This window comes from Anomaloglossus baeobatrachus, chromosome 4 (genome assembly GCF_048569485.1).
Source record: "Anomaloglossus baeobatrachus isolate aAnoBae1 chromosome 4, aAnoBae1.hap1, whole genome shotgun sequence".
NCBI lineage: Eukaryota > Metazoa > Chordata > Amphibia > Anura > Aromobatidae > Anomaloglossus > Anomaloglossus baeobatrachus.
This window is the reverse complement of record NC_134356.1, coordinates 471,203,013-471,219,278: the sequence shown is the minus strand read 5'-3', so window position 1 is coordinate 471,219,278 and position 16,266 is coordinate 471,203,013. Positions and strand designations below refer to the sequence as shown.

At 44.7% G+C, this 16,266-nt stretch overlaps 1 protein-coding gene across 9 annotated transcripts in view; it reads left to right on the top strand.

Annotated features, from left to right (window-relative positions):
- The first annotated feature begins 4,053 nt into the window (after positions 1-4,053).
- Positions 4,054-16,266, top strand: part of TJP1 (tight junction protein 1) — a 739,774-nt gene continuing 727,561 nt past the window's right edge. For all 9 annotated transcript variants that reach the window (XM_075345691.1, XM_075345702.1, XM_075345705.1 and 6 more), the window contains exon 1: positions 4,054-4,204. In XM_075345691.1, the coding sequence (XP_075201806.1) occupies positions 4,059-4,204 (146 nt within the window). In that variant the 5' untranslated portion in view covers positions 4,054-4,058. The remainder of the gene's footprint in view (positions 4,205-16,266) is intronic.

Below are 16,266 nucleotides of genomic sequence, written 5' to 3'. Positions count from 1 at the left end.
GTTTTTCTTATTTTTAAAATGACACGTATGTTTCTTCGGCGTGTGATACGTGGGCCCGCATCCACACTACTTCCGTGTGGTACGTGTGCGGGCCACGTGACACCTGTGCTGCCGGAGAAATACGGACATGCATCTGTGTGGAGCACACGGGCTCACGTGTGCTCCACACGGAGGCACAAGCCAATGGCTAAACACGTGGGTGCACATAAACCCATTGATTTTGATGGGTTTACATGTGCCCGTGTCTCCGGTACATGTGGGCACGGACCTAGCATGTACCGGAGACATGGACTTGTGAAGGGGGCCTTAGATTGTATACCCAATACAGACCATGAGAAAACAGGGGTATTGGGAAAGCTGCTGTGTTATCCAAAACAGTCCATATAAAAATTATCCCTGGTAATCTTGGGTGTCAGTTCCGTTGCAGACCAGTAAAATTAAACAATTGGAGAAAAAGAATTAACAGCACAACTACTGAAAGCATATAAGCTTTGCTTCTTCTTTATTAGAAATCCATTAACCCCTTTACCCCTGGGGGATTTTCCGTTTTTCATTTTTGTTTTTTGCTCCCCTTTTTGCAAGAGCTGTAACCTTATATTTTTTTCCATCAATCTTGCCATAAGAGAGCTTGTTTTTTGCAGGACAAGTTGTACTTTTGAATGAAACCTTTAGTTTTACCATATAGTGTACTGGAAACAGAACAAAAATCCAAGTACGGTAAAATTGCAAAAAACGTACAATTGCACGATTGTTTTTGGGATATTTTATTCACCGTGTTCACTATATGGTAAAACTGATGTGTCAGTGTGATGCCTCAGGTCGGTAGAAGTTCATAGATACGAAACATACTTTTACTTTTATCTAATGGGTTAAAAAAATCTGAAGTTTGTCCAAAAAAGAGTAGCTCTTTTGTCGCCATTTTCTGAGGCCTGTAGTGTTCAGCGTTCTCATTTTTCAGGATCTGGGGCTCAGTGATGGCTTATTTTTGTGCCTTGAGCTGACATTTTTAATCATACCATTTTTGTGCAAATGCTACATTTTAGCACCTGTTATTGCATTTTAAAAAGGTTTTGTGCAACCAAAAAAAAACGTAATTTTGGTGTTTTTTTTTTCTTGCCACGCCATGTACTAGTCCAATTAATTGATTTTATATTTTGATAGACTTTTCTCAACTCTGCGATACCAAATGTGTGTATATTTTTTATTTTTTTAACTGTTTAATTTTTAATTTATTTTCAATTTTCATATTTTTAAACTTTTTTTAATTAATTTTACTAGTCTCCCTATGGAACTTTATCACTGCACAGTCTGATTGCTTGTTCAATACTGCTGATCAGAGTAGCATCGCGTTCCTGTGAAAGCCGACACTCTGTCGGCTCGCACAGGAAATATGTCATGATAGCTACAGGAGTCATCTCATGACCCATCGCTACCATGACAACCATCGGCTCCCCGTTTTCACATCACAGGGCCTGCAAAATGGTGGGGAACTGGCGAGATCCCTGCCGCGGCCATTTAAATTGCGTTGTCACATTTTCACATTGTTACTTAAGTGGCAGACAGGCGCGGGTGGATCGCAAATCTACCCGCGCCTCATAGCCCCATATGTCTGCTATTCAAATCAGCAGCCATGTGCAGGGATCACCACCAGCTTACTGTAGCAGCCAGCAGTGATTACCGCTATATGACCAAGGACGTACTGGTACGTCCTTGGTCGTAAAAAGGTTAAAAGGGTATAAAAAATATAATCACCACTGGTTAGAGACTTTCACGTTTATGGCAGACATGTCCCTTAGTTATAGACTATGACTATGAGTATGTATGTACCAGAAACATGTAAGTCTATAACCAATGGTGATTATATACTCTGAATGTTTAGAAGCTAATAATTACAAAATCATTTTCCTATTCGCTCTTGGTTGTAATCAGAGCAATTCTGAATATGAACCCAAAACTGATGGGAGAAACTGAGGTAATGAATAAAGGAGAAACTGAACTAATCTCTTCTAAAGGTAATAGGCAGATTTTTCAAGTTTATAGGTTATTAGTGTTGTTACACACAACTGATAAATACTTTCTCTAATTTCTGTCCACATATGATACAGACTCAATGATGTCCTCATCAGTCTCCATAGATACTAACACAGTGGTAATGAAGACATTTTTATATCTTGCAGCCGGAGTTTAGTAACCATAGAAATTCCAAGCAAGTTGAAAGATGGGGGCAGTATACATAATATAAAAGTATAATTCTGTATATGAGAAAGAAGACATGAATATAATGTAGAATAATATGAATATGATCAGGTCTGTAACTCTTACTATGATCTTAAAGGAGAATTATCAGTTTATTAATTGAGTAATTCTAATCCATAGACATTTTGAACTCATTGAACATACTTATTCAATCAGCATTTCCTTTCCTAAACTGACCAATGATTTGCCAAATGCATAAATTATACTTTCCCTTCCTAATAAACTACTCTAAGGCCAGCCATGCAGGTCAATAGAATTAGGGAACATTCTGTGACACAAACGGGACAAACACCAACCAGTAAGCCCCGTATGTGGAATAGTGGATCTGCTTTGATTGATGTTTGCTGGGTGTAGTTGTCGGCAATTCTTGAAAATATGTCATGTCAAACATCAGCCTAGGACACAAATCAAGACCTAAAATAATAATTTGTCATTTTAAAGCATGCCATTCTTATGCAGACCAAGGTATTTTACCAACCATGAAATCAGCCGACATGGCCAACATTACTCCTTCCTTGAATACGCTTGGCATGGGGTTAGATACCTTATCCCACAATAACCAGTCAGAACTGTTATGGCAGAGATTAGTTGATTTATTTCCTCATCCCAAAGTTGTAACAACACAAAAATAGCATTGGACTATTGAGCAGCTAAAATATCTTTGTAAGGGTGCACTCACACGAGCGTATAAATCGGATGAGTGCAATGTGGGAAAAAATCTAGACAATGCTGCAGCTCAGATCTGCAAGTTTTTTCTCAGCCCTAATTGGACTGAGTAAAAAATCGCAGCATGCTGCGATTTTCTGCAAGAGCCATATCACTCGCACCCATTCCAGTGAATGGGTGCGAGAGAAACATTGGACTTCACTCAGATGTTATGCTAGTGAAGTGCGATATACACACATGCTGACAATGGAGGAGATGGGGGGATTAACCCCTCCCTCTCCCCCGCAGTGCCCGCTCTCAGCTTCGCAGCTGTGACCCGATTGCAAGATCAAGTCACAGTCGCATGACACTCGGCTCAGGCTCGCAGCAAAGCCTGAGCCGGGGGTCATTAGCATGTCACATCCGTTGCTCTCGCATCGGAAGTCATACGCTAATATGACTGCAGCCTAACCTTGATTCCCATGAATGGGAGCAACATGTATCCAACTAACCACAAATGTCTGTGAGATGTTCCCTCATCGATGACCAGGTTACACATCTCCTAATCTGTTTAAATTGTCAGATTATTACTTACTTGATTTGCTGATGAGATTACATACATTTTATATTGACCAAAAAGTGACAAGGAAAAAATAAATACATATAAAAATTGAGCAAAAACTGAGTAAGAACCTATTTGAATAAAGCAGCGACATGTCTCACCTGTGATCAGATAGTGACTAAAGTTGTATGCTGTTGTAGAAATTACTCTTGAATTATTCTTGGACTTGTGGTATGGGGTCACTGGATGAGACATGACAACATCATGTATGTCACTTCTCTTTCACTGCCTTTTCTGTTCCTTATATTTTTTATTGGTATACTCTGAGGCTTTCGAATAAAAATAACATTCAGATCAAGCACTTCACTTTGTTTAATCACATCTCTCGCTTGGCTATTCATATTCAATCTGACATTAATTTACCCTGGTGTCACAATGATTTCATAAAAGGTTTTTTTTATATACAGCTTGAGCAGCTGAACACAAAGCAATCAGTACCACGTACTATCTTTAGAGCTCGCATCACATCAAAGAGCTCAAACCCTTTAGATGCATTACAGATTATACAGAGCAAACCTCTTGTTCCCCAGATCAGATGCAGAAAGGTCTACCTGACTTCCTGGCCGAAGAGAAGATGAGGCCTACCTCCGAGCTACTGGAGCGCGAGCAGAACCAGAACAATGACCTTGAGTGGAACTCTTTTGGGGAGGACGAGATGCAGGAATCATTCGAGGAGTACAGGTTATTAATACTGTTTTTATATTTCTCTAACTGTTGCAAAATTTACTGTATGTGAACATTGTCTATGTGTTCAGGTGTTAGATTGTGGACATGATTCTGTATTATTGATGGAGTTATCTAACATACAAAATCTAGAAAATCCAGTAAATTCCAGATGTTTCCAAAACTGTAAGAGGACAGCCCAAACTAAAACTTCTGGGTTCTAAGTCATTATGTATCATTAGTAGATTGCCACTTTACTTTACCCAATTCTTCCAAGTGGCTTACTAGCATTGAGTTCAGCAAATTCGGAATTGAAGTAGTTTATTAATTTCTGTGACGAATGTTGTACTAATTGCATAGCTAATAATTGATATTATAAGGTATAACTTTGTAAATTTTGGAAGATGATTAATATCTATAGAATCAAGGCTTTAAAAAAAAAAATCACAAATATGTTTGCTGCATGGAAGTTCTGAAGGTGTTGTCAAGGATTGAAGTTGTTCCATGGGGATCTCCAGGCAGCATCTCCATTCTCAATGTAATTTCATTGGCCCTTTGTATATGAACAGAGGTCAGGGCAACAGCATTGCTCATATTAGTCAAGGTATTTTTTTGTTATTATCATTCCTTCTATTTAGTAATAATTTTGTACATGTGAAAATATTACGTGATATCTCCCCTACTAAACACTTTGTATACGGCACTACTTCAGAGAACAACCAGGTTATAAAAATCCACAAAAATATAGAAAGTTCTTCCAGTCTGAGCTGATTTTTTTTAATTAATTTTGGAGAAATTGTTACATGATATCAATTAAATGGTTTAAAGTAAAAATATTTGGAATAAATACTGACTTATGTCCTAAAACTTACATAAGTTAAATATGAGCATTGTTGTACCAATTGTACCAGTGTTACAATATGTTATACTCTATAGTAAAGGATCATTCACTACCCGATATCTGAAAAAATGGAAAAGATGTGAAAAGTAATTTTTACCATTGTATATATTGTTTCTATGAGTTGTCACACTTTTATGAACTCTTAAGTGGGCTTTACACGCTACAACAAATCTAACGATGTGTCGGCGGGGTCATGTCGTAAGTGGCGCACATCCGGCATCGTTTGTGTTGTTGTAGCGTGTGACAGCTATGTGCGATTGTGATTGAACGTAAAACCGTTCATCGCATACACGTTGTTCATTTCCATAAAATTGCACGTCGGGTTGTTCAATGTTCCCGAGGTACCACACATTGCAGTGTGTGACACCCCGGGAACGATGAACAGATCTTACCTGCGTCCCGCTGCTCCCGCCGGCAATGCGGAAGGAAGGAGGTGGGCGGGATGTTTACGTCCCACTCATCTCCGCCCCTCCGCATCTATTGGCCGGCTGCCACGTGACGTTGCTGTGACGCCGAACGTCCCTCCCACTCCAGGAAGTGGATGTTCGAGACCACATCGAGGTCGTTTGGAAGAGTAAATACGTGTGATGGGGGGGTTAATCGTTTGTACGACACGGTCAACAAATTGAACGTGTCGCACATACGATGGGGGCGTGTCACATCGCATACGATATCGTATGCAGAATTGAAAGGTGTAAAGCAGCCTTTATAATATCTGATTGAAAGCTATGATTTCAGCAGTGATGTAGTTACAACTGAGACGACCCATGGCGCAGAGGGCTAGTTGGGTCAACAAAGGTTGTTGGGTCATTTAATATACAGTTTTGATTTTTTCACACTGTAAATGGAGCTTAATTGTGACATGTCTGTGTCCCGCTAATTAATTATATGAGGTTGAAAACCTAATTTGCTGTTGCAAATACCTATTGATGTGGGAAGATATGGGTCATGGCTTTAGGCCAAAAAGTCTCTATTTTCACCTTAAAAGTCTGTAGAACCTTTAAATAGCTTACATTTTATAATAGTAGTAGTGATCTCTAAATGGTAGAAATGTTTATAAATCCTCACAATATACAAGTAATCATTCACAGGATAATAATTCATGGGAATGAAGTGTGTAATACCTAGGACAGGTGAGATTTCCCAGTGCGGCTGACCTGTGAGGACTTGGAGCCACTTGGTGATTAGATGGCAGCATAGGTCGCTCAGCACTTTTTTATGCTGTGGCACACTGGATTATTGTCCAGTTCTATAAACTGTAAACAAATATTCAATTCATTTTTCACCTTAAATTTGGACACAAAATATTTCATCCCTCCTTTGAGGATTACAAAAAGTCTCGATGATTAACTATGCTTTCATGGCAAAGTCATTAAACAGCAGTTATTCTCACTACAAAGTCAATATCTAGATGCTGGCAGTTAGAAAATTCCGCTATGTACTTCCCTTCAGGATGATGATAAATGAAGCTGACTAACCTCTCATGAAATGTTTGGCTTCATCCCTCATAGGCGCATGAAAGGTCTGGAGCATCATGTAAACTCCTCTAATCACAAATTAGAAACACTTTCTCTTCTCTTTGGTTTCAGTTCTGTCACGGTTGCACTTAGCATGCACAGATTACATGCTCTGGCTTTACTTCTTAAATCTCTAATTCTGTTTCAAACGTTAAAGAAAATAAATATAATTGAGTAGAAACATTAACAGGGTGTAGGGATATTTTAATATTTTGTACACTTCTTGGCATTATGTATCAATGTCCCCTATGATTGTAGTATGTATATTAGTGTGAGCAAAATATACTCCTTCTATGCCTTTTGAACTCCATATTAATAAGATTTGTTTTAAGCGCGCTTGGGAAATCAATACAGCACAGCCTTGTATGGTGTATTCAGGACTTCTCCTTTATTAATGGACATGCAGGCCTTTAAATAGGGTCAGAGAAAAGAAAAGTTCCTTGCGAACTATGAACCAATAGGAATTTTAGGGGCTTGAATAGAAATTTGAAACGTCCCCACCCATCAGTGTTACCTGTTTACCATGACATCAGACACAAATGAATTCTGTTTTGTATCATATTATTATATTTAGACTTCTCTGTTTCATTAGTCTTATAGAAAAAATAATTAAAGACACTATTTCTAGTTGGGTATTTTTTGATAGTGCTTGTAAAAGCAAGTCTTTCTGCAGTTTCCTGTTTTATTAAAATTTGCCTTTATTTTTGAGATATTAACAATTTTTCTTTCTTTGGTTTCCAGCTCGTTGCTGGGAAGACTGACCACTGCTGCATTCTTGCTTATAAGCACTGCACTGTAACTGGATAAAATGGGAACCTAGCAATGCGCCTCAGTGATCCTGGTCTGCTCCAAAGTAATGCATGCAAGTGCAATACAAGAGAGCTTGTAAGCACTGCACATGTTCAAACAGTGGTGGTCGGTGTACTAAGCAATGAGCTATAAACAAAAAAAGTAAAGTATTAATCTCTCAAAAATTGCTGCAGACTTTAATAAACATTAGCCCATTAAAGCAATGTCATGTACATGTATGTGAGTGCTTGTGTGTGAATTGCTCAGGACTAGTGATGGGCGAACTCGCAGATATCGCGATCGGTGGTACTAACGGGACTTAAAAAAATCAGAACTGTCCCAGTAGAAGGGATAGGGGGATTGGAGCAAGCGCGCTATACTTGCCGAGTCTTCGGCGCAACTGTAACTGCTCCTGTGGCCAATCATTCTTATTCCGGGACCGCTCATTATTGCCCATCCATATTCCCTGCTTCCCCCACCTACCGCAAGTCCTGGCATCTGTGATTAGTTGCAGTCAAACATGCCCCCAGCCTGTGTGATAGCATGTGACTTCTTGCAATCACACACCCTGCCTGCAGGTCACTATTGTGGTGTAAAAATAAATAAATTAAAAAATTGGTGTAGGGTCCCCACATATTATGATACCCAGCACAGATAAAACATACGGATAAAAGCTGCAGCCCCTGCCATGTGCTTATCTTGGCTTTGTATTAAAATAAAAGGAACTGCATGCGGGGGTTTTTTGTAATCTAAATCATTTTAAAAAACAGTGTGCGGTCTGCCCCAATTTTGATACCCAGCCATGATAAAGCCAACAGCTGGGGAATGGTATTCACATGCTTATGTGGCGCCCTGGACTAGCCAGGTCGTCACAGGTAACACACACACACCCCCACCCCCACTAGACAGTAACATTAGCCAAACACAAAACCCTTGTTGCCTCCCTCCAGGGTCTGATGTCCACACCAGGTGGGGCGGAGGTAGGCAGATGGCCCCACCCACCGAGGAGTTCACAGGCCTGGAGGCGGGAAAAGCAGCCAGATAGAGTTTGGAGTTGAGTCCAGAAGGTTGAAGTGAGAGGAGTGAAGTGGAGAGTGTCTGGGTTTGTGGCCCAGGCACTGACAACAAAGTTGGCAGACGGTGGTGGTCGGCTGCAGGAGTGGTGGATCAACGCGGAACCATAGGACCGGGGTCGGGCGGTGGCCCTCCGGTAACGAACGGGGAGCGAAGTGAAGCTAGCACACACAGGCAGGGCCATCGGACCCCTACTAGGCTTGGAGCCGCCGTCAACAGTCAAATCCGAGTGTGACAGGAACCCCAGGGGTTTCCTAACAACCAAAGACCCGTTAGAAGGCAACTGTCCGCACCGTGAGGGTATACAGCCACCGCCAACGGCTAGAGACCCAAGGGCCAGCGCCTGCGGGCAAAACGGGCTCCAGCGGCATCCATACACCGGGGAGCGGACTACCGTTGGGGACCCATCGTAGTCAAGACAGTACACAAAGGTGCAGGGAAAGACAGCCGCCATCACCTGTCCAGGGAGAGAGACACTGCAGCCGGCTGCGGGACCCGTCCATCCAGCCATTTGGTTTACCGGAGACTTTGTGCATCAATTGCTGAGTGAGTACACCCGTGCCATCCGGCACTGCGCCGCGCTGCCCCTGCAACCCTGCACCTCACCGACCCTGCCTCCCCGTCACACCACCGGGCCCCGGGACCACCAACCCCTACCCACGGAGGGGGGAAAACAACATCCCAGCTGCTCCCTACCATCGCTCCCAGGATCCCCATCACCAGCAGCGGTGGTGCCCATCTTCACCACAACCCGTGGGTGGCGTCACAGACCAAATCCCCAAACAAACCCCCCCCTTTCACTCACGGGCGAGGAGCACCACTCGAGTCCCCGGATCCGGCCCACTGCTCGAGCCACCGAGCAGCAGCAGCGCCGGACCCGAGCGTTAGCGAGCGCAGCGCCCCGCCACCCGCGACAACTTGGCGTCACGAACAGGATAGAACCAATCTACCTACCGGTAGAAGTGCGCCTTGCAGTCCCCGCCGGCGGCGTCCGGCCGAAAAATTTGAAGTTCCGCCATCTTTGGCGCGAAGATTTCCCGCTCGAGCGTCTTCCCCGAGCAGGGAAGGCGCGAAAAGCGAAGCCCCGCCCCCAAAGCGGAAGTGCTAAAGAGAACCAAGGGGGGACGGGAAAAAGATGTCTGCGCCCGACGGAGCCGTCGGAGAAGCGGCGGTCGCAGCCGCGGCGGCATGTAACTAGCGCTGCAGCCAGGGACGCCAGGACTCTGCTGAAACACGTTCCTGGATCCAGCCGCAAGATGTGCCAGGAGCTCCAGGCCCAAGTCCACTTCATGCTGGCGAAGTGACGTCAGAGATGAAGGCCGCAACCGTTTGGGTATCCGAAGTGGAGGTGGTCTGAGAGAAGCGGGAAAGCGACCCACGCCCCTATGTCCCCGAGGGATCGGTCGATACGGCTGAGGGGCCCGGCCTGCTGCCGTCCACCACGCTACCTCCCTCACTGCCCATGCCCGCGGCCAACGCCCCGACCGACCCGTTACCCCTGTCACTGGTAGTGGAGCCCGCAGCGTCTGAGGGAGAGGGCCCGCACCTGCGACCCCTGGGCCTTACCTTTGTCACCGCTCTGGCACCCGTCCCGGCTTCCATCCCGACTGCGACGGAGATGACGACGACCCCGGCAGTCCGCCCAGCCGCAGCGGAGGCGATCCTCAACCAGAGGCCAGCACCGCAAGTCCCGTCAACCGCTCCCAGACCCCGGGCCTCGGCTGAGGCATGGCGGGGATGCAGCTGCCAGGAGGCAGGGCAGGCCACGTCACAGCGGGGTCCCTCATTATCAAAGGTACCGGTCGTAGCCGGCACGGAGGGACTCTGTCTGGGCCCATCCCCCACACCGCCTGAACCGGAGCAAGCAGAAGGTGCTCCACACCGGGAGCAGCAGCAACGGCAGCTGTGCCGCGGGATTGCTGTTTAAAGATGAGGAAAAGAGAAGTTGTTGTCCCCGTTGGGACCCCCAGCACCGTGTTTACCGTTAAATCAGCACTAATAATCGAAGTTTCACCTGATCAGCAACCAGTGATTATCCCGGCCATTGCCGGCAAGTTGTCCCCGGAGGGACTCTCTGTGTTTACCACCCACATGAGAAACTGCTCATGAACATGGCCGAGAACTGGCAGGCCACCCACGAACTAGTGGGCCTGTAAATAATGTTGTGGGATGGATACCGTTGCCGCCTCCGGAGAGGCAGATTGGAGGAAGGGCCCACAGCAGAGTAGGCTGGGGCCCGGCCACCACCTGGACCGGTGGCCATCCTCCGGGGGTCAGGGGTCCCCCTGGACGTGGGGCCCCCTGAAGTGACAGTCGGGTGCGAGTAACCGTACCCGTTCCCGCTTGGGCAGCCTGAACCTGGACTGGGGTCAAAGGGTGCTGCCCACTTCTTAGGGGCAGCATCAGGGCTAGGTTGCTTGGGTGGGAGAGCGGAACACATCCATCCGTCCTTCCGTCTGTGATTAAAAATGTTTATTTGTGCAACGTTAAGGTGACCTGAAAAGAATGCTTATGTTTTATATGTCGTGCTTATAACGGTGGTGACTGTCTGCAGGAGTGGTGGATCAACGCGGAACCGTAGGACCGGGGTCGGGCGGTGGCCCACCGGTACCGACCGGGGAGCAAAGTGAAGCTAGCACACACAGGCCGGGCCATCGGACCCCGACTAGGCTTGGAGCCGCCGTCAACAGTCAAATCCGAGTGTGACAGGAACCTCAAGGGTTTCCTAACAACCAAAGACCCGTTAGAAGGCAACTGTCCGCACCGTGAGGGTATACAGCCACCGCCAACGGCTAGAGACGCGTTTAGCGCCTGTGGGCAAAACGGGCTCCTCCGGTATCCATACACCGGGGAGCGGACTACCGTTGGGGACCTATCGTAGTCAAGACAGTACACAAAGGTGCAGGGAAAGACAGCCGCCATCACCTGTCCAGGGAGAGAGACACTGCAGCCGGCTGCGGGACCCGTCCATCCAGCCATTTGGTTTACCGGAGACTTTGTGCATCAATTGCTGAGTGAGTACACCCATGCCATCCGGCACCGCGCCGCGCTGCCCCTGCAACCCTGCACCTCACCGACCCTGCCTCCCCGTCACACCACCGGGCCCCGGGACCACCAACCCCTACCCTCGGAGGGGGAAAAACAACATCCCAGCTGCTCCCTACCATCGCTCCCGGGATCCCCGTCACCAGCAGCGGTGGTGCCCATCTTCAACACAACCCGTGGGTGTAGTCACGGACTAAATCCCCAAACAAACCACCCCCTTTCACTCACGGGCGAGGAGCGCCGCTCGAGTCCCCGGATCCGGCCCACCGCTCGAGCCACCGAGCAGCAGCAGCAGCGCCGGAACCGAACGTTAGCGAGCGCAGCGCCCCGCCGCCCGCGACAGTTATTGGGCCCCCCAGCCTAAAAATAGCAGCCTGCAGCCCCCAGGATTGGTGCATCCATTACAACTTTCCACAGCTCTTCTCGACTTCAATGTCTAACAGTGGCAACCAGAGCTGAGCTCTGATCACTGTTGTTAAGGGCCCGTTACATGCTACAATTTATCGGGAGATAGTTTGCGACGTTGTTGTGTGTGACACCTACGAGCGACTCTGAACGATCACAAATAGGATGAAAATCGTGGCTCGTTGACACGTCGTTCATTTTTAAAAAATTGTTCGCTTTGGGGAAGCAGCCAACATATTGCTCCGTTTGACACCCTGCCAACATCGAACAACATTCAAACGACCGCCTGGGTCCAAAAATATATCGATGATCGCTGATGCGTCCATTTTGAGATCGTTACGTGTGACAGCAAATAAATGACCTATAAGCGATACCGGCAAATCATAAATACGATCTGGGCGTGTCACGTCGCACATGCGATCGTCAGATAAATTGTTGCGTGTAATGGGCCCTTTAGCCATTTAAATTGCCTGCACAGTCTGGGAAAATGACAACACATACAAAATTTATTTTTTTAACAAATTTATGAATATTTTGTCACAACTTAAGTAAAAAATAAACCTATGCCATTTTGGTATTGCTGTATATTGGCCTGGCAAATCAGGCTCCTAGGTAAATTTTACAGAGAAATCAATGCCATAAAACAAAATCTGAAAAAGCAATAGCAAAATAGATTTTTTTTTGCAATTTCACAGCAGTAGGATTTTATTTCTCTTTTTTTTTCAGTACTTCATATGGTAAAATGAATGTTATTCAAATCTGCAACTCATCGTACAAAAAACAAGTTCTCATACAACTTAGTGAATGGAAAAACAAAAAATTATGGCTATTGGAAGAAGGTGGGGAAAAATGAAAGCACAAAAATGATAAATTACCCAATCCTTAAGGGGTTAAATTATAACACTATCCAACAATACTCATCTATGAAGTTGGAAATAAACCTTCTGTGGAAAACTAACGTACATAGTATAATCCGAATAATACCATATCTGTTGGATAATTATTAGTGATGAGTAATATATTTGGCACTACTCGTTACTCACACGAATATTAACTCCTTCACCCCCAGGCGATTTTCTGTTTTGTTTTTGCTCCCCTTCTTCCAAGAGCTGTAAGTTTTTTATTTTTATGTCATTCTTGCCATATAAGGGCTTGCTTTTTTGTGGGATGAGTTGTACTTTTAATTTAAACCATATGTTTTACCATATAGTGTATTGGAAAATGGCCAAAAAATTCCAAGTGTGGAAAAATTTCAAAAAAAGTGCAATTGTATGATTGTTCTTTGGATATTTCATTCACTGTGTTCACTATATGGTTAAACTGATGTGTTGGTGTGATACCTCAGGTTCGTAGACAACAAACATGTATAGGTTTACTTTTATCTAAGGGGTTAAAAAAAATTCAAAAGTTTGTACAAAAAAGTGGCGCAGTTTTTTTTGTGTTATATTCCGTGACCTGCAGTGTTCTCATTTTTCGTGATATGGGGCTCAGTGAAGGCTTATTTTTTGCACCTCGAGCTGATGATTTTAATGGTACCATGTTTGCGCAGACACCTGTTAGTACATTTTGCGCAAAATTTGCGACAACTAAAAAACGTAGTTTTGACGTTTTTAAATTTTTTGCCGCTATGCCGTTTACCGATCAGATTAATTGATTTTATATTTTGATAGATCGGGCATTTCTAAATGTGGCAAAACCAAATATGTGTATATTTTTTATTTTCTTAACCGAATAGGGGTGATTTGAACTTTTAGGTTTTTTATTTGTTTTAATTTTTGAAACTTTTGGGTTTTTTTACTTTTTTTTATTTTAAGGAAACGGCCCTGCTGGAGCACATGGTGAGTCCATGTGGGGAGTGTGGGAGGCTGTGTGTAAGAAGCCTCTGAGAACAGTGCAACACTGACCGGAGTCAGTGTATGGGGAGACTGCTAAATCTCCTGGGTGGAATAGATTTAGATTCCATGGAGTGAACCGGACCGGGTCAGTGAGTAAAGGTATGTGATGCCTGCACAGAGACCCTGTGTGTTTATGAAGCCTTGTGGATCTACTCCCTGTTGGAACTGACTGGGGATAGTGGCATGTTGCTGAAATATGTTTAAAGGAACTGTAATAGCGGCTTATGACAGGCTTAAATAAACCGCATGGACATTTGAAGTGATAAGTGCTCCTGTGTGACTCAATCCTGCTACCTGACACATGGTCCCCCATACGCTCGGGGCCCACGTCGTCACAATGCGATGCACCAATTGTGGAGCTTTACCCAGGTCATCCAATTGCTGTGGTGTGGTTGCAATTGGGGTAATATATGGGTTTAATGTCAGCTGTGATTTGTCAGAAATCACAGCTGCCATCAATCCCTGGGTTGGTAATTGAGAGGTGTCTATGAGATCCCCCATTACTAACCCTTTTAATATAAAGAAAAAAAACACAAACACAAAAACCCTTTATTTTAAATAATAATAAAAATCCAGACCCTCTTTCACTAATTTATTTACCAACCAAAACACCCCAGCAGGTCCAACGTAATCCACACAATGTCCTTTGACGATCCCTCTGCTACATCTAGAAGCTGCAGTGATGGAAAACGCAACAACTACTGCAGCTACTGGGACAGACTGCGGGTCACAGTCACCGGAGTTCACAGCTAGGTTCCCACGCTACCAATTGTGACCACCAGTAAACCTGCTACCGGATTGCCGGATTGTGGGACACTGCGGCCCAGCAGTCTGGCAATCTGGCAGTCAGGTCACTGTAGTTCAGACTTTGGGGCTCCCCTGCGTTCCCTCAGTGAACTCAGTTGAACTCGCTGCCGTTTTGCTGAACTGCTGAGGAGTAGTTCACAGTCTCCAGGTGTCTCAACAGCAGGGAACTCGAGGAAGCTTAAAGACTCCATTAAAAGCTCCCTTAAAGTTACCATGTTGACAGCTGCTGCAAGACTTGGTGGCTGTGTGCTTTGGTAACCTACAAGCTTATCCAAGCTCACAGTAACCAGGTCTTCCAGCAGCTGTGAGGCCCGAAAACCTTAAATGAGCCTTTAAGGGAGCCTTTAAAGTTCCTGAAGTTCCACAGTACTGTAAACACCTAAAAAATATGGATAGCATCAGAACAGATGCAAAACGGTGACCAAACGGTCATAATAGGTAGTGGTTCCTTTGGGGGTTTAGTCTGAATCATATATTTGGTTTATTTACACAGAAACCCCAACATATGTGCTCAACGTACAACACAAGAATGTGATCTCAACCTTATATTGAAACTAATAAAAAAATCTCCTGTACCCCAAAATGTTACCAATAAAACCCTTAACTTATCATTCAAATAAACAACTTCCACTCAGGTTCGTCATTTGACACTGGATATATAGATAGTTCCTACATTACTGTTAGAGCAAAGGCTCTAGAAAATGTCCTGTGTTTGTTTTTTTTATCTTTTCACTTACAGGGTTAGTAATTGGGGGGAGTCTCATAGTTGCCTTTCATTACTAATCTAGAGCTTGATGGTAGCTGTCATTTACCCCTTATATTACTCCTATTGCCACTGCACCAGAGCAATCGTGATGAGCAGGGTAAAGCACGGAATTATGGCATCTAATGTGTAATTTTAGGATGGAGGGGCCATTATCCATGTTGCCTCCTATCCTGATATTACCAGCTCCCACCTGTCTGCTTTTAAGTGGCTGAATATTAAAAATGGGGGGACTCTACATCTATTTTCCCCTCTCTATTTTGATATTCCACCACTGTAAAGCTCACAATTTAGGGCTAGAGCCTGCAGCTGTAGTTTTACCCAGGCTGGCTATCAAAATATTGCAGGAGCCTACTTATTTTTTTTTTTTTATTATTATTTATTTCTTTTTACACTACTATACAGGAAACTGACTGGAATTATTAACAGACGCGGACACAGGGTGGGGGGGGCGTGTACAGCAGTCTGCAACCAATCACAGGCGCTGGCACAAAGGGTGAGCGGTGGAAGCAGCGATATTCATGGACTTTTATTAGCGGGTCTGTTTGGGAGATTCTGACTGCAGCATGATCATCCGGAAAACACGGTATGTATAACTGTCCTGCTCTTACTACCATTCAACTTCCATTTGCAGCCTCCTAGCGCTTATCACGGCCATTTTACAGCCCCGAATATCACATCCCTATTGACTTTTATGGGGTTCGTTGTTTGGGGTTAAGTTCAGAGTCAAGTTTCTGATCCTGATTTTTTTTCCCGTGCTGGTTCCTGGTTTGGTTATCCACGGGTTCGCTCATCACTAGTTGTAACTAGATCAGGGTATGTATATTTGCTGCAACAATCCTATGGTAGGTCAATAATGCTTTGCACAGCTAATTTAAAGGGGT